At 40.2% G+C, this 21,160-nt stretch overlaps 1 protein-coding gene across 2 annotated transcripts in view; it reads left to right on the forward strand.

Moving 5' to 3' along the window:
- The window catches only part of Nfkb1 (nuclear factor kappa B subunit 1), a 117,347-nt gene that overhangs the window by 50,335 nt on the left and 45,852 nt on the right, over positions 1-21,160 (forward strand). For both annotated transcript variants that reach the window (XM_026398133.2, XM_026398134.2), the window contains exon 6: positions 16,917-17,065. In XM_026398133.2, coding sequence (XP_026253918.1) covers positions 16,917-17,065 — 149 coding nt within the window. The remainder of the gene's footprint in view (positions 1-16,916; positions 17,066-21,160) is intronic.

Raw genomic sequence — 21,160 nt, forward strand, 5'->3', positions numbered from 1 at the left:
TCACTAGACCCTTTCTAAATTATTATAAAGTCAAGTTGTTTTATTACTTTTAAAAATAGGAAAATAAAACCCAGCAGGCAGAGCCTTGATTTAAAGTGCATCCTGAATGGTTATTTCAGGAACGTGAACTCATCCACACCCAGAATGTTCCCTTGTAGTTTCAGAGCCTCCTTGGTTGGCCTTTCTGCCTCGCCTTTGTGTAGCATGTAGTTATCCAGTGCACACCACCTGCCAGACGCAGTGCTGTCCTCTGTGGTCACACACTTGAATGTGATCAGCTCTCTGCCTCAGGGAATTGCTGGGAGAGAGAGAGAGAGAGAGAGAGAGAGAGAGAGAGAGAGAGAGAGAGAGAGTGTGTGTGTGTGTGTGTGTGTGTGTGTTGGGGAGGGCTGGGAGAAATGAGTGATCTTCCTAAGATCACTCCCCAACTAGGTGGTCCTTCCCCCTGTTGGCCATGGGGGTGTACCACAACTTAGTGAGGCCCTAAGAAACTTAGCGAGACCCTGTCTCAATTAAAAAAAAAAAAAAAAAAAAAAAGGCTGGGGATGTGGCTCAGAGGTTAAGTACCCATAGATTCAATCTAGAAAGAAAAACTGTTCTCAGTTAAGTTATCCATCAATGTGAGGTGATAGATCACATCACCTATCACACTGTCTTCTGGGACAGGCTTTCTAAAATAGTGAGATGGCAAGATGCTGGAGATCGCTGTTTTGCAACTTCAGAGATTAGCTGTATGTCCCATGCTGGTGACATACAACCTGAGGGACATTCCCAGTGATGAACCCTAGGGATCTATTTACCCCACTATTTTAATTTACTTCCTCAATCTTGAGCCCTTTTAAGGTTCTTACCAAATTTTCAAGTGACATAAAGTGATAGATAGCAAATAATTTAAATTTAAATTTAAATTAATCTTAAAAAGCTGGGACAAAGTGCCAAATTCTTAGGTAATGACGTTTAAAAAGAGATACGTACGTGCATCCAGAAAACAAATTACCACAAGTACAGGGTGGGAGTGATGATTTAGCAGGAGTGCATGCAAAAAGATCTAGGAGTTAATGATAGACTCATCGTGAGCCAAGAAGACCATGTGACTGCCAAACAAGGAATTTAGGCTGCATTAATAAAAGTATAGTATGTAAGCCCACGGAGGTGGTAGTCTCTCACTCTTTTGAAAGATCACTCCAGGAATACGTGTCCACTGCTGGGCCCCACGCTGGCAGAGATAGAAACCCACATGAGTCTGTTCAGAACAGCTTAGTGACAGGACTCAAACTTTGCTGAAATGGGGAGTGGTTATTGTGCCCAAGAATATTCACAGCCTGGAGGGTTGTCTGGTTGTCTTCAACTAGTTGAATGGCTGTCATGAAAAGAAGGGTGAAATGTGCCCTGTCATCGGAGGACTGAATAGGGAGCCATGAGCAGGAGCCCTGGGAGAGCAAGGATTCAGATGTTGGGGAGTCAGAGCTGCCTGCGGGTGGAATGCAGAGCATCAGGATGAGTGAGTTCATTGCCACTGCAACGGTTCAAAAATTAACTGGAGGACTACAGGGCAGGGAGCCACCTGGGCTAAGACTCTCCGCACAGACTTACAACTAGCCAGTCAATTCAGCCTGCCTGCCTCCGTCCATCCTCTCTCTTCCCTTCCACCCACTTTGTCTTTAGAAAGAATTAAATAAGCCATAACTTTATAATAACAGCTAAACAAGATGTGGTTATAGGGCAGTTTAGATTCTCTGAAAAATCCCCAAAATAATGGAAACCAGTAGCTTGCAAACCATTTTATCCAAGGCTCAAAATGTGTGACTTATTTCATATACTTGTGTCTTAATCTATTTATATAAGCTAAACATTAAATTACTTACCACCCGAAAGGAGTGTTTTTTTTTTTTTTTTCCTGGTTTAAAGTACTGTCATACTTTAAGTTACTGGCTGATGTTGTCCTAGAAGTTGGTAGAAATTTTGGTGTTTCCCCCTTCCTACTTTTGTTTACATCATAGTATGCAGATGGTACAATATTTTGGTTAACCTCAGTCTGACACTTAGAGGATGATTTCTTTTTTGCCGTACTAGTGTCTGGGGGTGTGAAATGACAATTAAAGTGACACTAAGAAATCAGACAAAGAAAATTTCCCAGTTCTACTCACTTGTAATTCTCCTAATTTAGTAGGGGGTTTCCAGAGGAAATCACAGGAGAATAGCTCAAGTGCTCTTTATCTTATGTACTTTCCTTCTAAAGGAAAGAGCAGCTCATTGTCTTCTTCCCAGAGTAGCCCAAATTCTTATACAAGGCAGCTGTATTTACCCCAGTACAAATTAAATTCCAGACAGAAGGAGGTCTCTAAGTACTGTCAATCACGGAAAGCCTCACTGCTCCTCTCACCAGAGGCTTCTGCGAAGGAGATAGAGTAGGTTTAACAAGCAAGAAGAGTATGAGGTGACTATATGCCTCCACCAAGAAAGAAATCAGTCATGTTTAATTCCAAATGAGTTTCATATTTAATTCCAAATGAGTTTTCAGAGTCAGAGAAATCCCTCATTATCTCAAATTAGATTTGGTTGAAAAACATTGTGGTAGCCAGGCATCATGGCGAAGGCCTATACGTAATTTTAGCAACTCTGGGAGCTGAGGCAGGAGGGTGGTGAAACCCTGTTTCAGAAATAAATAAAATAAGTAAAAAGGGCAGGGGGTGTGGCCAAGTGGTAAAGCATCCTGGGTCAATCCCCAGTACCCAAAAAAAAAGAAAGAATGGAAAACAGAAGAAAGAAAGGAAAAGAAAAGTACTGTGTTGAGGGTCAGGGATTTAGCCCAGTGGTTGTAGCTTGCCTAGTACACAGGAGGCCCTCGGTTTCATCCCCAGCATCCCACCACCACCACCACATACAAAGTATTAAGAGACTTAAAAAACAGTTTAAAAGAATGGTAGAGATATATATATTTATATTAGCAATTTCTGTTTTCAAAAAACAAATGTCAGAGTCCTAAAATATTTATTTTGGAGTTATTTCAATCACACCTAACATGTGTTTCAGTCCCTCTAATTATTTTTAAGTTATTCAAAAGGAATTTTTAAAACTTTTTTGATTAAAATTTGTTATTTTGTTGGCTTGTCTGACCCCCGCCTCCCTGCCAACTTGTATAACTGAAGCATTTCTGACATATTTCCAGAACAGACAGTTCTTTATTATCAGCATTTAATGACCCAGGGCAGGGCACTCTTTGGATTTGTTGAAAATAAACACTTTGGGTACTCAGTTTCAGCTTTAATGACAAAAGTTGAAATCTTTGCCTAACATAAAGGTTTTTCTTTGTCTCTAAATTTTGATTTTCCATGCTACCAGAGGCCCCATTACAACAGGTAATTTGAGTGTTGACTGTATGTTTTCTCAGTTTGTAATTGTGGTAAAATGTATTTAAAATGTTCTCAATTTTTCAATTAAGTTGATCTATAAGGTTTTTCCATCTCTGAAATTCTATGGTGTTAAACTCTTTCCTTCCTTCCTCCTTCCTTCCTTCTTCCCTCCTTCCTCTTTCTTTTTCTGCAGTTTGAAATTGTGATCTTTGGGTATTGTCTTTTGTGTGTCTTATATATATGACTAGGAATCATAGAATTTTAGAGCTGGAAAATATGTCATTCTAAAAAAAAAAAAATTAAGAGGTCCAGATGGCTTTGTATGGTGGCACATGCCTGTAATCCCTGCTGCTCTTGAGGCTGAGGGAGGAGGATTGCAAGTTTGAGGTCCCCTTCAAAAACCCTGCCTCAATACAAATTTTTTCAAAGGGTTAAGGATGTAGCTCAGTTGTAGAGTACCCATGGGTTCAATTCCCAGTACTGCAAAATTAATTAATTAATTAATTATAGTAAAATAGAGCTTTGGATATGTTTAGTGGTAGAGTGCTTGCCTAGCACGTGCATGATCCTGACTTTAATCCACAGCAACACACACACACACACACACACACACACAATGCCCAAAGTGGCAAGGTGACTTACGCAAAATCATAGTAATAACTGGTGACTAGGACCCTGGCCTCCTACTACAGCACTGAAAATTAACCCAAGTATTCTTACCTAAAAAAAATCTGCAGATTCAGCCAGGCCTCTCAGTGAACAAGAAGTTAGAATATTTTTGACAAAGTTAAGCATGGCATGCCATCTTCAGGAAATGATTTGCTAACTCTAATGTATTTAGTATAAAGGGGAACATTCTCCCATTATACCATATGGAAATTTTGGACATTCTCAAATTTGAGAATTTTGAGGCAGATGGATTAAACCCAACTTATTCAGACTCTTCATCGACATCCAAAATGCTTTCTCCAAACCTGGAATCAGACTTGAAAAAAAGTACAACTTGAGGTAGTGAAAAGTTTCCTGATTTTTCACTTCTAGATATTTTCAAATGACTCAGAAGCATAAACTGACGCTGTAGGCTGGGACTCTTTGCCAGTGGGAGAGTGACAGCGTGTCTTGGGGACGCTGATGGGAAGCCTGCCTGTGGCTGTCCTGGCACCGTTTGCTGGCAGTGACATGTGAGGTGCATGTCCAGATGACAGGGACACGGGGCCTGCAGCCCAGGCTGGGCTTCTCCTCCCACCCCCGTCTCAATTCTGCTTCATCTAGCTCCGACTCTGACTCTTTATGATCATTTTCCACCCATCCTGCCACCTTGGCCAAGCCCCAACACAGTTAGGAAATTGTGCTTCAGGGTTGAATTCTACCTGAGAGTTAAACTTAGGAAAATTAAAGATGTTTTAGCATTCCTGCTGCCAGCCTCTCTGGAAATGAAAGTTGTTTTTCTAAGTGGAAAAGGCTAAGAGAGTACAAGGGCTTCAAAAAATAATCCTCTTGGAAATGGCTGTGCCAAGGTTAGGTGTTCCCAACTTGGATATCAAGCCAGTGAGTCAGTAAAACTTCACAAGTTAATTGGCTTCATTTACTCACCTTTGCTGGGACTTTTCAGAAAGTCCTTAGGGATTCCTAGAGTCAGATGATTGAGATGAACCCCCTCAGGATAGGAATGCTTCAACAGTCCTTAAAGGAAAATGGCTTGGTGGCCCTGCTATTGGCATCCTTTCCTAATGCTGCTCGGGGCAGTTGACCATGTTTTGGCTCCCTCCTTCTTCAGTGTAACCTGGAGCCAGTGATTAGTTGTATACACAGATATTGATTCAGCAGCTTCTAGTTCTGTGCAGAGGATTGGGGAAATACAATTAATGTCTCTGTCCTCAGTGATCAATCAGTTGAACTGAAGCGCTAAGATAGGCCCTTAAATAGCTGAAATACAGTGATATCTTGTTTGTTGTACTCAACCTTGTATAACCAGTAGTTTCTGCATAGGACCTGATGAGTAAAATATTTTTTGAGTGAAAGAATAAATGATCTAATAGCTTCAAGCAAAGATAAATTTCTGAGACTTAGCTAGCTGATTATAGAAGATTTGAGGGAATCAAGCACATGTGCTGGATCTTGAAGAGAAAAGTAGATGTTTGAAAGCAAAGATCTATCTAGAGAAAATCGCACAAGTAGAAAAATCAGTAACAAAGCCTCAAAAATAGAAATCTCTGAGCTCAAATAGGGAATAGTGAGAGACTCTGTTGAAATGAAGAATACGTGAGAGGACAGGTGGTAATAAGGCCAGAAAGATACAACAGGACAGATCATGCAAGAATATAGACTAACCTTTTTGTGAAAATGGGGCAATAGAAGTTTTAATATATATCATAATCAGTAGTGTGCTTCAGGAATATAAATCTCATAGTTTGAGAAGGGAAAGGCCCAGGGACACCAGTTAGAAGAATTGCAGTGATTCAGCATAAGTTAAACTTAAAGTTCAAGCTAAAATGTATAACCTATGGCAATGAGAATAAAGAGACAAATGCAGAGATTTGGGAGGTACCACTTGGTTAAAATGTAGCCATTGATTACAGAAGCTAAGAAGCAGAGCAATTCAAGATGATAGAAGGGTTTCCATGCAGTTGCTTAGAAGATGGTAGTGCTATTTAACAGAGGTGGAATGGGTTTGAGAAGGAAGATGCTTAGTCCAGCCTTGGGCACAGAGTTGTAAAAGTGGTATAGATAATAAGATGTCCTGAGAGCCGATGAAATGTCAAATATGATTAAAAGAATAGTGAGAACATGAGACTTAAATTTAGTTGTCATCTACATGGAGTAGACAGTTAAGTCCAGAGTGGGTAAGTGTCAAAGGTGTCATGGTAAATATTAGAAATGGACCACTGAGCAATCTCTGGAGAGACTTTGCCTTGGGAAGGAGAAGAGTGCCTTAGTCAAAGCAGTCAGTAATGTGAGGGGGGGTCTGAGAGGGAATGGTAACACATCCCATGCTTCAGAGACGCCAAGTAGGGTGAAAATATAAGAAGTGACTAGTAGGTTTGGAAACTTGAAGTCAGTCATGACCTTTAAGTACTTTTTTTTTTAAGAATAGGGGAATTAGTTAATTTACAAAAGGCTGCAGATGAAGTAGATGGTTCCACTTTGGTAATTAGAAACTTTCTTGCATTCTTGGGAGGGAGAGAGAGATTGCTGTTCCAGCAGATATGAGCAGAATCTTTTCTCATTTCTCATTGGATCTCTCATTGGATCTGGGAAACATCAAATGAAAGAACAGGTCTTCATTTCTTGGTTAGTGGCTAGCTCCATAGGTTTCAATAAATGCTAAGCTTGAAAGTCATCCTCCTTATCAAGAAAGGGTTGTTTTTAGAAAGGGGAGCGTGCTTGTCTGGAAATTGAGGTAAAGAATGGACCCCTCAGAGAGGAAGGAGGGAGCTGGTGATTCAAAGTCTGGAATGAGCAGTGGAGTACTTATTCCTGGAAAAGAGAACAGACTTATGTTTCTCTGAATTAGGAGGGATATATGAAATAGCAGGGTGTTTTGAGCCTCAGTAACAGTAAGGAGAAGGGAGGTTAAAGGAACTCATGCATTGTGGGTTCTACCTTCTCATTAAAATCAGAGGATATCTCCACTGTAGATGTCTGTTAAGGCAGGAAGAGAAAAGTAAAAATTGCTGTCATTTATTTCATGCCTGCTTTTTATAAAGAACTGTACTAAACACTTGGTCTCCTTAATCCTCATCAAAATTCAGAAATTATGCATTTGTGTTCACATTTCAACAGATGAAAAAAACAGGTAGAAAAGGTCAAGTAACTTGCTCAGGGCCACCAAGCTGGTAATGGAAGAGCCAGGATTTAGAGCCAGGTCCATCTGATTCCAAAGCCTGTGCTCTTTATTGAAAGAGGGTCCATTGGTTTGAGATCTTGGAAGTGTAGCCCTGTACCACATCATGGTAGGATCTTTTGATAAGATCTATGGTGAGATTCCTGTCAGCCAACGTAGGGGAGGGACACTCTCCTTTGAAGAGTGAGGGATGTGAAATTGGGATGGACCAGAATTGTGAATCTTGGATACCTGAGGGAACTAAGGCATAGAGGAAATGTGTGAGGGTAGTGCTGAGCCTCACTGCTACAAGGGAGAATACCGCATGGGCAACAGCAGTCAGGGTGGCAAGAGGGATGTACGAGGGGTGTCTGAGATCTAAGAGGAGAGCTGCTCCCTTGATATTCCAAGGGTGATGAGGTAAAAGTCACCTTCCCTTCACTGCCCCACAGATGCTGGAACTCCTGTCTCTTCAAGGTTAGATTCCTCTTACCCATAGGTCATGGCAGCTACCAGAGTCCCTGGCTAGACATCCTTCCACCAGCATAGGCCAGTGTTCTGCTCTGGTGCAGGGTGGTCACAGTGTATTTTAAATCACCTTTTGAGAGGCTACTTTGGGTCTAGCCTTCTTTTTAAAGACAAAATAATAAAAGAAAGAAGTCTTAATTTAAGTCTCCTTAATTTTTTCCTAACACAACTCTATGTTTCAGTAAACTGCCTTCACTAAATAACTTTTTTAAAATATTTTTTTTTAGTTCTAGGTGGACACATGACTTTATTTTATTTGTTTATTGTTATGTGGTGCTGAGGATGGAACCCAGTGCCTCACATGTGCTAGGTGAGCACTCTACCACTGAGCTACGAACCCAGCCCCTAAATAACTTTTTAATTATGCCTTAATTATGTGATTATGTGCTCATTGAAGAATTAATTATTGAATGTCCACAATATAACAAACATTACTCCAGGAACTGGGGAATAAGAGGAGAGAGATCAGTGTTTTCTTTTTTCTTGATAGAGCCTGCAATCTGGTGGAGAAGAGAGGCAAAATTAAAACACATGAAATGTGTAGTATATTAAATGGCAATAATGTCCAGAGAAAAATAAAATAGGGAGAGGAATAGGAATGTGGGGATGGGATTGGTGAGCGTTGGTAGGGGTACGATATCCAACAAAGCCCCCTAAGAATTGGCAGTTACGCAAAGCCTGAAGGTAGGTAAGGGATGCACAGATGTCCTAGATAGAGCATCCTCGGCAGAGGACACATCACGAGCAACAGCTTTCAGGTGGGAGCTCACCTGCTAGTTCAAGAACAGCATGAGTCTGATGTGACCACAGGGAAGTGTGTGAGAAACCAAATCAGAGAGGAAATGAGGGGTCAGATGGCCTCAGGCCTCATTGGCTGTTACAAAGACTCTGGCTCTTAGAATGGAGAGGCATTGGAGGGTTTGTTTCATTTTGTTTTGCTTTTTTACATGGAGATTTTTAATCATGTATACATAGAAGAGTAGAATGACTCCCTTGTACCAATCACTCAGCTTCAACAACTTTCATTTTTGGAGAGTTTTGAGCAGAGGAATAACAAGCCTTGGCATGACCTGACTTGGACAGGGTTGCTCATGCGGATCAGTCGTGGGGAGGCAGAACAGGCTCAGGAGACTTGTTAAGAGCAAAACCCTAGGAGACAGAGGACACTGGCTTGAAACTAAGTGGCAGTGTTATGTGGGAAGTGGTCAGACTTGGGGTATCTTTTGAGGACCTGACTTGATATTGTAGATATTATATCTGATTCTAAAAAAGAATTTGAGAATCCATTAATTAGAGAAAGAAACGGTACCAGAATTCCACTATGTTGAACTTTTTTATCTGCTCAAGAATGCACCCAACTGGCAAAAATTGGTTTATGTAGGAACATTTCTAACACAATTCATCCCCAAATCACCAACTCTACTTTTTCCATATCCTTTTGCAATCATGGTTAATTGACTGGACAAAGGTGAGGATTTATTTATAATTTGTTAATGCTGTATTGACACTTTTTGAGGTGCAAGACCCCCAGCAGTTCTGTTAACAATAGTATACTTCTTGTACTTGATTTTCTTAAAGAAGCATGATTTATAAACAAGTGTATCTGATGTCATAAAACTGAAAATTAAGATAAAACCTAAAAAAGGAAACCCTAGGTTAGCATGAGGCACACACAAAAAAATTAAACTTTCAGAGCAGAGTTATATGTAGATAGAGATTTTATTCATCTTTTCTGTGTCATGGATGAGTCCCTCTCGGCCTGTGATGTTGAGATATGGTGGTTTGCTATTTTCCACCCAGCCTAACATCTTGAACCATATGTGCCATTGGTTCAATCAAGTAGGGCACTAAGCAAGATAAAAGAACATCAATAAATTACTGCAAATCCCTGGGCACCACTGGAAAACAGTAAATGGATCAAAGAGGATGTTTTCATTTCATCCCATCCCTTACTGAGAACACCTCACTGACATTCACAAGACTTCCAGAAGGATTTCCAGGGTCCTCTGTGTCTTGGCTGTCTAACTTAGGGTGATATCTCTTGCTACTCAATCTGTCTAAACTTGTTTTCTTATCTGCAAAAATGGGGGTAAGAGTGCCAACCATGCCTACCTCACAATTTTGTCAGGAAGCTTAGGAGGCCTTTGCAAAAAGAGAGAATGGAAAAAAACCTATACTTCCATGGCACCTACCACATGCTGGTCACGGTGTAGTTCTCACGGCAGCCCTCTGATGTCACGTTATTGGCCCATTCTGTAGACATGGAGCTTGTGGCTCAGGGAAGTTATCTAACTTGTGTAGGGCCACAGAGTTGGGAGGGGGGAAAGCTAGGAATTGATCTCAGAACTTGATATCCCCTGCTTTAGAGAGAAGGAAGAGACTAACTTTACTGAGCATCTTCCTATGCCAGTAACTACGTGAGACACAGCTTTGCATGCTGTCATTTAGTGAAATTAATCTGTACTTTCTGGTTGTTCAAATAATAAATAACAAGGAATAGTAAGAACTGGATACTTTTCATCCTTGAGAGAAAAAGCAAAATAATTTTCTTTCTTTCCTTTTTCTTCTTCCTCTCTTTTTTCCTTATAACCTGACTTGCAACCTGACAGAAAAGAATAAATGTGTGGTTTCATGTCTGTCACATGATTTTTTTTAAATATTTATTTTTTTAGGTGTAGATGGACACAACACAATGCCTTTATTTTTATGTGGTGCTGAGGATTGGACCCAGGTCCCTCCCGTGCTAGGTGAGCGCTCTACCGCTACCGCTGAGCCACAATCCCAGCCCCACATGATTTTTTTAAATGAAGAAGACATGCAAGGGGACAAGAGAACTTTTCCCACCTTTCACAACTGTCTGCGAGGACTTTCTCACAGCACACACCAACAATACCAAACAAACAGGTTTTTCAGGAATAACTGTCATGTACCAACACTGTGGTAGGTAAAGTAAAGCTATAAAACCCTGAAGAGTTTGCACATATACCAAAGTGATGGAGTCCAATGGTAGCACAGAGTAATGGAAAATGTGAATTTTGGAGGTGGACAGACCCAAGCTCAAGAAGTTGCCCAGTCCCCACATGAATAGGAACCATGGCAGTTTACTTCATTTTACTGGGTCTCCTTTCCTTCAGCTGTGGAATGGGGTATCTCTGCTGACCCCATCCCAACCCTGGGCTGTTGTGGGGATTGACTGAGTTGACATCTTCCTTCCCCTTTCAAAAACACAGCAAGTTAGCCACTATAGATGTAGATGGCCTGAAAATTAACTCACAAGTAAGATAATGACTCTTTTGTAGCTGATGGCATGTGATTTTCCTGTCCTGTCCCCTCTGATCACATTCCTGAAACAGGGACAGTAGCAGGGCCTTAGTGGGCTAAAGTAGTGAGGACAGTGTCACTGAAAGATTCAGATTTAGCTCTTCCCTTGGAGGAGTGGATGGTTCTTGGCTGGAAAGAGAAAGGACCCCTGGGTGGTAGAACCACTTGAAGGAGCACCATACAGTGGCAGCGAGAAAGTCAGAGGAGTCACGGTGGTGGGGTGGGGGCACTCATCTTTGAGCTCTTGCACACACTCTTCTCCCTGCCAGGAATACTCTCTCAAGCCCCTGGGCCCCTTCCACCCCTCTTCTTGTTAGACTCCTACTCTTCTTTTAGATCTCAGCCCTGATTTACTCTGTCAGAAAGCTCTGAACTTCCTGACCAGGTCAAAACCCTATTACATATCTTTCTTTGATAAGCTCTTCACATTTATGCCTTTATGTGTTTTTGTGTGTGAGATTATTTGATTGGTATCACTCCCACTCTCTACTTCCTGTAAGAACAGGGTTCAGACCTGTTCTGCACTCACGGCGTGTCCCTTCTTTCCCTGATGCACGACTGTGGGAGGAACATTTAGAAGGGGCTTAATATATGCTCACTGAATAGACAGATGAGTTTTGGTTATCAGTGAAGTCATAGCCCTGTTGGGAGAGAGGATCTATAGTTGGGATTGCTGATCCCATTAAGTGCCAAGCACTGTATTAACAACCCTAAAACAGCAAAGCATATTCATGCTTTTCAAGATGGAAAAACTGAAACCCAGAGATGTTAGCCATCTTTTCCTTCTTCACTGTCATCATCACCATTATTACTTCACAGGAAAATCTAAGCAGAGAAGAGCAATTTCATGTGTCACATCCTACATTCATGCTGCCTGAGCTTTCTGCCAGTGTGATTTGGCCAAATTGACCCAGAGAGGAAATTGGGTATTTCAAATTCTGATTCCCAAAAAATTCTAGACTAGAATGGTGTCGTTGTTCTAATTAGTTATACATGACAGTAGAATGCAATCTGACCCATCATACAGACCTGGAGTACAACTTCTCATTCTTCTGGTTGTACATGGTGTAGAATCACACCGATTGTGTAATCATATGCACCTAGAGTAATAATTTCCAATTCATTCTAGACAACTTCTTTAAGCCAACTTTGAAGAACCAACCTGCAAGTGCTTCTCCACAGTATGTCAGGATTATTTTAAATGAAAGTGGTTGATTTGACTACGATCAGTACCAAGACCCTTGGTTTCTAGTTCTTTGGGGGGAGAGGTGGGGGAGATTTACTGGGGATTGAATCCAGGGTTACTCTACCTTGAGCCACATCCCCAGCCCTTTTTTTAATTTCATATTTTATTTTGAGACAGGACCTTCAACTTTATCTTACTTCAGCCTCCTGAGTTTCTACTTCTTATTTGAAAAGCAGATGTAATCTGCGAGTCCCAAAGTTTCTGGAAGAAAGTCTCAAATGTCATCAAGGAAGCCAAGAAAGCTCCCAGCAATGACAGCTGCTAGTATAAAGACATTGTGATTATTAGAAAATTAACAAAGCCTGGTAACTCAGGATTATAAAAGACTTACCCTAGGAATAGAAGGGGCATGAACTGGTCGTTCATTCCTGCCACCCACTTTTAAACAGGATGTTTTAAAAAAGTCGTCTCAGGGCGATTTTGTTATCAAACGATCTGTAGGGGGAAGAGCACATGACAGTCATAAACAAGCTATCAGTTAACACTGTATACTGCTATTATTTGCTGAGCACTCTTTTAAAAACTTTGAGTGATTAACATGGGCAGTTCTCACCACAACCCGTTAAGGTGCTATGATCCCAGTTTATGGATGAGGAAACTGAGCAAGGTCATGCGGCTTGCCTGGCCTGGTGTCCATGTTCTTACAGTGTCCCTTCATACCTGACTGCTCAGTAATTTCACCTTTATCTCCTTGGCTGTATTGGGAAGTTTAATTTATGTTTAAGCCAGTACTGATCAAAAGTCTGTCTTGTACAGACTCTTTCAGGAAAACCTTTCCAACAGATACAGTTGCTCTCTATCAACTTAATTTTCAAAGAAGTCACTGTTCCATGAAGTGAAAGGGAAAACATGAAAACAAATTTTCCATAGATCAAATGAATTTCTCAATCAATTGCAAATAGCTCTCAGTCATGGCACTTTTTAAATTTATTTTTTATTTTTTTTTATTGGTTGTTCAAAACATTACAAAGCTCTGGATATATCATATTTCATACATTAGATTCAAGTGGGTTATGAACTCCCATTTTTACCCCAAATACAGATTGCAGAATCACATCGGTTACACATCCACATTTTTACATAATGCATATTAATAACTGTTGTATTCTGCTACCTTTCCTATCCTCTACTATCCCCCCCCTCCCCTCCCCTCCCATCTTCTCTCTCTACCCCATCTACTGTAATTCATTTCTCTCCTTGTTTTTTTTTTCCCATTCCCCTCACAACCTCTTATATGTACTTTTGTATAACAATGAGGGTCTCCTTCCATTTCCATGCAATTTCCCTTTTCTCTCCCTTTCCCTCCCACCTCATGTCTCTGTTTAATGTTAATCTTTTCCTCCTGCTCTTCCTCCCTGCTCTGTTCTTAGTTGCTCTCATTATATCAAAGAAGACATTTGGCATTTGTTTTTTAGGGATTGGCTAGCTTCACTTTGCATAATCTGCTCTAGTGCCATCCATTTCCCTGCAAATTCTATGATTTTGTCATTTTTTAGTGCTGCGAGTAATACCCCATTGTGTATAAATGCCACATTTTTTTTATCCATTCATCTATTGAAGGGCATCTGGGTTGGTTCCACAGTCTAGCTATTGTGAATTGTGCTGCTATGAACATCGATGTGGCAGTATCCCTGTAGTACGCTCTTTTAAGGTCTTCAGGGAATAGTCCAAGAAGGGCAATAGCTGGGTCAAATGGTGGTTCCATTCCCAGCTTTCCCAGGAATCTCCATACTGCTTTCCAAATTGGCCGCACCAATTTGCAGTCCCACCAGCAATGTACAAGAGTACCCTTTTCCCCACATCCTCGCCAGCACTTGTTGTTGTTTGACTTCAGAATGGCTGCCAATCTTACTGGAGTGAGATGGTATCTTAGGGTGGTTTTGATTTGCATTTCTCTGACTGCTAGCGATGGTGAGCATCAGTCATGGCATTTTATGAAGGATGGTCTCCTTGGAGTGAGTTTGCTAAGGTCTTCATGTACCATATAACCTGCAAACGGTATCATTTTTATCTGTCCTCACACTTCAGCTTTCTTCTTTCAGTTGGTATTTTGGAAAGTCCACAAAGCCCAGAGGCCTCCCTGTTGTTGCCCTGTGGTCTATGTAAAAACCAAACATTGCTCTGCTGAGTTGGACTCTTTCAAATGGATCAAACAGCACATTAGTCACTGGCAAATCTTTCAGATCCTTTACCTCAGAGACTACCCAGTTCCTCATTCTTGCCACCCTCCTGGCATGAAATCATCATAAGAAGAAGATGTGAGTGCTTTGTGAACACACCTCCCACCACTTTCCATCAGTGCTAGTGAGTAACTCTGTCATAGCAGTAACATGGAAGGGTCCAAGTGTCCAGGGCGATCGGGTTAATCCCGGACTTCTCAGGTGGTTTCACCCATTTAAGGTCCTTTATCTTTTTATGCAAGTGAAGTTTTTTTATCACACCTCACTCTCCTGTTCTTGTGCTCACTGTCACCTTAGAAGTGAAGTTACTTGGTTTATTTAGTGCTCTTTTATTGTTCATTAACGAAGACTGATTTCAGATGTCATTCCAAGGCCCAGAACTACAGTAATCCAGGGAGTACAGTTAGCCTGGAGCAGATGGGGCACTCCGTATTCCCTGTCCTGCACTCAGAAGCAAAGGCTTCCTGCCTGTTATAAAACAGAGAAACAGGCTCAATTCATAATGAGCTTTGTGCGCAGAAGGGTTTTTAAACACTAGGCCTAAGACATTGATCTGTGCTTTGAGGTGGTCAAAATCAAATTTAATCTGAAACCCCCTTTGTGATTAGTCTCTGCAAGGACTGGAAGCCCATCCCCCGCAGGTAGCCTTGGTCCCTGGGAGTGGGGATGTCTTAGTCTGTTTTCTGTTACTGTAACTGAATGCTATCGACTAGGTCATTCATATAAAGTCAAGGTTCATCTGACTCATACTTCTCAAGGCTGGGAAGTTCAGGACTGGGCAGCCACATCCTTCTTTCTGGAGGGACTCTCTTCAGAGTCCCAAGATAACACAGGGCATCACATGGGGAGACAGAATGTCCTAACTCAAGCATCTCCTCCTCTTCTTAGAAAGTCCCAGCCCCGTTGGATCAGGGCCATCATCTTGTGGCTCATTTGACTTTACTCACCTCCCAAAGGCCCCACCTCCAGTCTGTAGTTGGATTAAATTTCTACCTTCTTAATACTCACAGCGGGGGTGAGATTTCTCCATGAGTGTTGGCGTGCGTATCCCAACCATTGGTAGGTGTTAAAAGAGGGTTCAAAACTCATCTCTGCCACAGCTCAGCACTAGAGCTTGGGTAGAGAGGCCCAAAGCAGCTAGCAGAGCCACACAGTTACAGGAGGGGAGTCTGCCCTTTGCTCAGGGGACACTATCACTCCCTAGGCATCAGGGGAATAATCCCAGCAATGATCAACTCTGGCAATCAGAGACTGGACTAGGAAAAAAATCCATACTGGGAACATCCTACAAAAATCCTGCCTCCGTAGAGTATGAATCCAGTTGACAGCGTTTCTAATAGAAGCAGGCTGGTTATAAAGGACTCTCTCTCCTTCCAGGGAGTGTCATTGGCAAGTGTAGGTTCCACTTTAAGTGTATATCAGAAGGAGTTCCAGAGACATAGTGCGTTTCCAAGAATTTGCCTGAATTTATGATTGGGTTCTAACTTAATAGGATTCAGTAGAGTAAAAATGAGGCCACGGGTCTTTTCTGTTGGTCTGATTTCAGTGTTGGGACTTTCTCAAGGAAGGAGGCTGTGGTCTACTGATGGGCTGGATAAACAACTGGAGGAGAAAGGGTGTCCAAGATCTTTCGCTTTTCCCTTTTTGCTGTCCTCATTTTAAGGATACACAAATAAAAAAGATAAATGACCTTAAATGGAAAAAAATCTGATTTTATAAACTAAGTACTAAACAACTAAACAGGTGTGAAATCTAAGAATTTGCAGTTAGGGAGTGCATTTTTTTTTTTTTTTAACTAAGGAAACTTAACAGTGACCTGAGTGTGTGTGTGTGTGTGTGTGTGTGTGTGTAGTGTGTGTTAATTCATTGTCAGAACTCATGGCAGTGAGGACTTCTGAATGCTCAGGTGTTCTAACAGATGACTGTCAGCCAGCTCAGTCGGCTTGAGTGTTCAGAGCCAACTTTCAGAGCCAGGTCCTTGGCCAGCTCCTGCCTAATCACACCGCAGAGGCGTACAATGCACTATTCTGTTTACCTCCCTTATTCTCCTGGTTTCCATCCATCACCCGTTCCTTTCTCATTGATCATTTACCCAGATTTTGTAACCAGAAATTGTGATGAGGGTTCAGAGAAAAAACACATTCTCGGTGAGTGGTAAAGGGATGCTTCATGACCACACGGCATCCTCCAGGATGTGCGGATCCAGCCTGAGCAATGCATCCTGTCTTCTCCATGGCCTGCTTCTGGAGTGTGTTCTTCTCAGCACATAAGACAGCTTCCATGAACGTTTCAGTTTATTTCCATCCTTTCATTTATTCATCACATTTAAAAACAGAACTGCAGGCATATGTATGGATATGCATGATTTTGTATTTTACTTCTTCTACTTAACCAGTTTATCATACATTTTTTCATGTGATCTTGCAGTCAGATATGCTAACTTATTAAATGTCTTTCTTATATAGATTTGCAACTATGTGGGACCTGCAAAAGTGATTGTTCAGTTGGTCACAAATGGGAAAAATATCCACCTGCATGCCCACAGCCTGGTGGGAAAACACTGTGAGGATGGAATCTGCACTGTGAATGCCGGACCCAAGGACATGGTGGTCGGGTAAGTGAGGGCATCGGAAGGTGGGAGCAGATAGACGCCAGGTGCAGAGATGAGGAATAACAAGCCTTTCTCACTAGGCACCTTTCTAAGACCCTCGGCAGGCCTTAAAAGGGAAGGGGGGCATTTGCTCTCAGTTGGACTCTAAGGAGGAGGGTGGCCACATAGCGGACTTACCTGAGACAACCCTTGGATCTGTGATCCTAGACTAATTATTTGTAGCACCCTCTTCTACTCTCCAAGGTGGCCCAGTTTGGATGATAAATTACATGGTCACTCGACTCGAAGGCATTTGTGTCACTTTCAACAATATTTTCCTTCTAAAAAAAAGATAAGGACAAATTTGAAGAACCCTAACAGTAGCAGAAAGCAACACTTTAGAGATAGTTTTTGCATTGTTCTTGATGATTCCTTTTAATAAATTTCTAGTGTGAACCTTTGGGGTATGAAGTAGATAAATATGGTTCCAACTCTGTGCTGCTTAAAAAGTGTGCACAGATAAGAAGCCAAGGAATGCAAATTTGTTTGGTCATTCATAGACTTGAAATGTAAATAGAAAGGGACAGGTTCATTTAAGGATTGGCCAAATAAACAATTTTTAATGGATGAAGTTTTATAGAAATAATGTAAATCCAAAAGAATCAAGAAAATTTTTAATAAAACATTATGCTAAAGAATAAATTTTTTCTCGTTTTCCTAAAATAGCACACTAAAATAGCACACGACATGGTAATTTAACACATGACATAAACTGATATCTACAGTCAATAATCTTAAAAATGTTTTTTTTTAATATTTATTTTTAAGTTTTAGGTGGACACAATATCTTTATTTTATATTAACGTGGTGCTGAGGATCGAACCCAGTGCCTTGTGCATGCTAGGCAAGTGCTGTACCACTGAGCCACAACTCCAGCCGCCCCCCTAGAATGGTTATTTTAAGTTCTACTTTTGGATTCGTCAAAAAAACAGAGATAAGAAATTTTAAATTAATCTTATTTAATTTTTAAAAATATCTTTCACCATTTTCTAATCCTGGTTTAAATAGTTTATGCTAAAATTCTAGATAATGTGGGCTATTCACTCAAAAGGAAGGAATTGTTTAACTCATCTATCATTAAGCTGATGATAGCATTTCAGGTTTTAAATTCTGGTCAAGTTTCAGGTTGGTTGTTACCAGGGAGGTTGAGTTGTTATGTTCCCAGGTATTTCTTTGTTTGACTGTGAAAATATTCAAGTGTGAAAAACCTAGAGAGAGAGCTTTCTTTTAAGTTACTAAAACCTGATTCTTTTGATGTTAGAAAAAAAAAAAAAGACTCTAGATTGAAGGAAGAAGCTTAAGTTGATTTGAAAAATTCAAGTATGTTTCATATGAACTTGTTTCAATATCCTCTTGAAAGACTGGCCTGTTTCCTGCCGAATGTCACCTTGGGTTGGAGGTCTGTTCTGGAATACCCCCTCCAGTTTCTGACTGGCCTAGGAGAGCTTTGAAATGAAGGGTAATTGTTATCACTTTAAACTCATTCATCACTTAATGTTTCTACAGATTTACTCCAATGGGTTCCTGTTAGTTTGAAGTGTTGATTCTCTTTGGTCTTGTTTAATCTGTGTGCTTATCTTTCTCTTGGAGGAAATTATAGTTAAAGCTCCCTACTAATAATATCTGTTAACGTAAACTTCCAGTACATTGTCTAGTGTTTCTGGAGCTTTGTTTAGCAATCTTTGATGATTTTAGAAGGAACTAATGGGCATATAATAGTACAAGTAAATCCCCTATCTATCTCCAAGTAAGGTGAAAATTTAGTACCTTTATTCCTTCAAAGTGTGGAGGGAAAGGGATAAATAGGGCTTAGAAGTTGGAAGCATTCATCGTTCATTGACTCATTTATTCATTCATCAAACATTTTGAACATGTTAAACTCCCGAGTTTGAACTCCCTGATGTTGATTTGGTGGTAGCTCTGTGAGATTTTCTCACCCTAGACAATTTCATTGAGGAATTTAATCAAGGAGAGGCCCCCGAGTGCTACATAGACCCAGCAGCCTTTCTTGTTCGATAGCCAGTGGAAGATTGGTACTCCTTTCTCACTTGATTGGTTAGCGGAGAGATTTTTGTCAAAGCACACTGTTTCCTTTATAATTCATTTGTCTTTCTCTCTGTCACTCTCTGTCTCTCGTTTTTAGTTTTCAATATCAGAACTGATTGCTCTTTTGTAGAAAGAAAATCATGCAAGCATTCTGAAAACCAGAATTCTATTTTCAGTTCTATTACTCTAAACAAGTAAGATGAGGGGCAAGTTGAGTGACATTTTTGGAGACCTTAATCCCTTCCCTTATAAAATGAGTTTGTATTACAGAATCTATCTCCAGGCTCTTTATATCTCCAAACTTCTAGACTGAGCTAACACTAGCTAATATTATGAAATAACATGAGCAAACTTGCCCACATATGTTTTTGTGGCATGACATTGATTATTATTATAACGTTCTGACTTGCAGGCCAGAATATCAAATGGAAAAATCAGGAAGATAGCCAGAGTTATTCCTTAGACTTGTCAATACTAGAAATAGAATCAAGATAATCTGTTTTCAATAGTACAGATTAGACTAAGAGTATGGGTTCACAAGCAGAACACTGAGCTAACACATCAAATAAAGATACATAGGGCTGGGTTGTGGCTCAGTGGTAGAGTGCTTGCCTAGCATGCAAGAGGCACTGGATTCAATTCCTGGCCCCACATTTAAAAAAATAAAATAAAGGTATTGTGCCCATCTACATCTAAAACAAATTTTTTTAAAAGATACATAATAAATTACATTTAAAAGAAATAGCCTTAGAAATTCCTAAAATCAAATGAATTACCTTTCTCTGGAGTGTTTATCTTCACCTTTCTCTCAGCATAAATTTTCAATAATCTTGGTTTCTGTGGCTTTCAAAACTATTTTATCTTTATTAAATTATTTGTTTTAAATAACTTTTTTTTCTTTTAAAATGTTCCTTATTTTTTCCCACATTTTTTTTACTGGTGCATTTTAGTTGTACATACTGATGGGATTTATTGTTATATATTTGTACAATACATAATGTAACAATCTAATTTGGCCAGTATCACTCCCCAGCACTTGAAGTCTTAACTATAGGTTTTTTTTGCTTTACTGTGAAAGATTTGTGTTTTTGCTTTTTTAATTCTTTTTTTAGTTATTTTTCATTTTTTTTCTTATTCATTTTTTTAGTTAGCTTTTACTATCTTTCTTGAAAAAAAGAGCCTTAGTTTGGTATTTTATTTTGACCTGGAATATCAACAATTTTTCCCATTTTAAAAAATTTGTTCTTTTTCAATATAATGACAGTAGAGTGTATTTTGACATATTACCCATACCTGGAGTATAACTTATTCTAATAAGGATCCCGTTCTTGTGTGCGTATATGATATGCAGTTTCACTGCATACAGACAGTGATGTATTCATGAATGAACATAGGAAAGTTATGTCAGATTCATTATTCTTTCCTATTCCTGTTCCCCCTCCCTTCTCTTTATTCCCCTTTGTCTAATCCAATGAACTTCTCTTCTTCCCCTCCTCCCCACCTTGTTGTATGTTAGCATCTGCATATCAAATAGAACATTCAACCTCTGGGGTTTGGGGAGGGGGGTGATTGGCTCTGTTTGCTTAGCATGATATTCTCTAGCTCTGTCCATTTACCTGCAAATGGCATAATTTTATTATTCTTTAAGGCTGAGTAATATTCTATTGTGTGTGTATATTATATTTTCTTTATCAATTCTTCTGTTGAAGGGCACTAGGTTGGTTTCATAGCTTAGCTGTTGTGAATTGAGCTGTTTTAAACATTGAGGTGGCCATGTTACTCTAGTTTGCTGATTTGAAGTCCTCTGGGTATAGACCAAGTGGAATAATGCATCAAATGGTTCTATTCCAAGTTTTCTAAATAATCTCCATACTGCTTTCCAGAGTGATCTCAACAGTGTGCAGTTCCACCAGCAATATATGAATGTACCTTTCCCCCACATTTATTGTTACTTCTACTCTTGATAATTGCCATCCTGACTGGAATGAGATAGAATCTGAGGAAATTTTAATT

The sequence above is a fragment of the Urocitellus parryii genome, chromosome 10 (genome assembly GCF_045843805.1).
Source record: "Urocitellus parryii isolate mUroPar1 chromosome 10, mUroPar1.hap1, whole genome shotgun sequence".
NCBI lineage: Eukaryota > Metazoa > Chordata > Mammalia > Rodentia > Sciuridae > Urocitellus > Urocitellus parryii.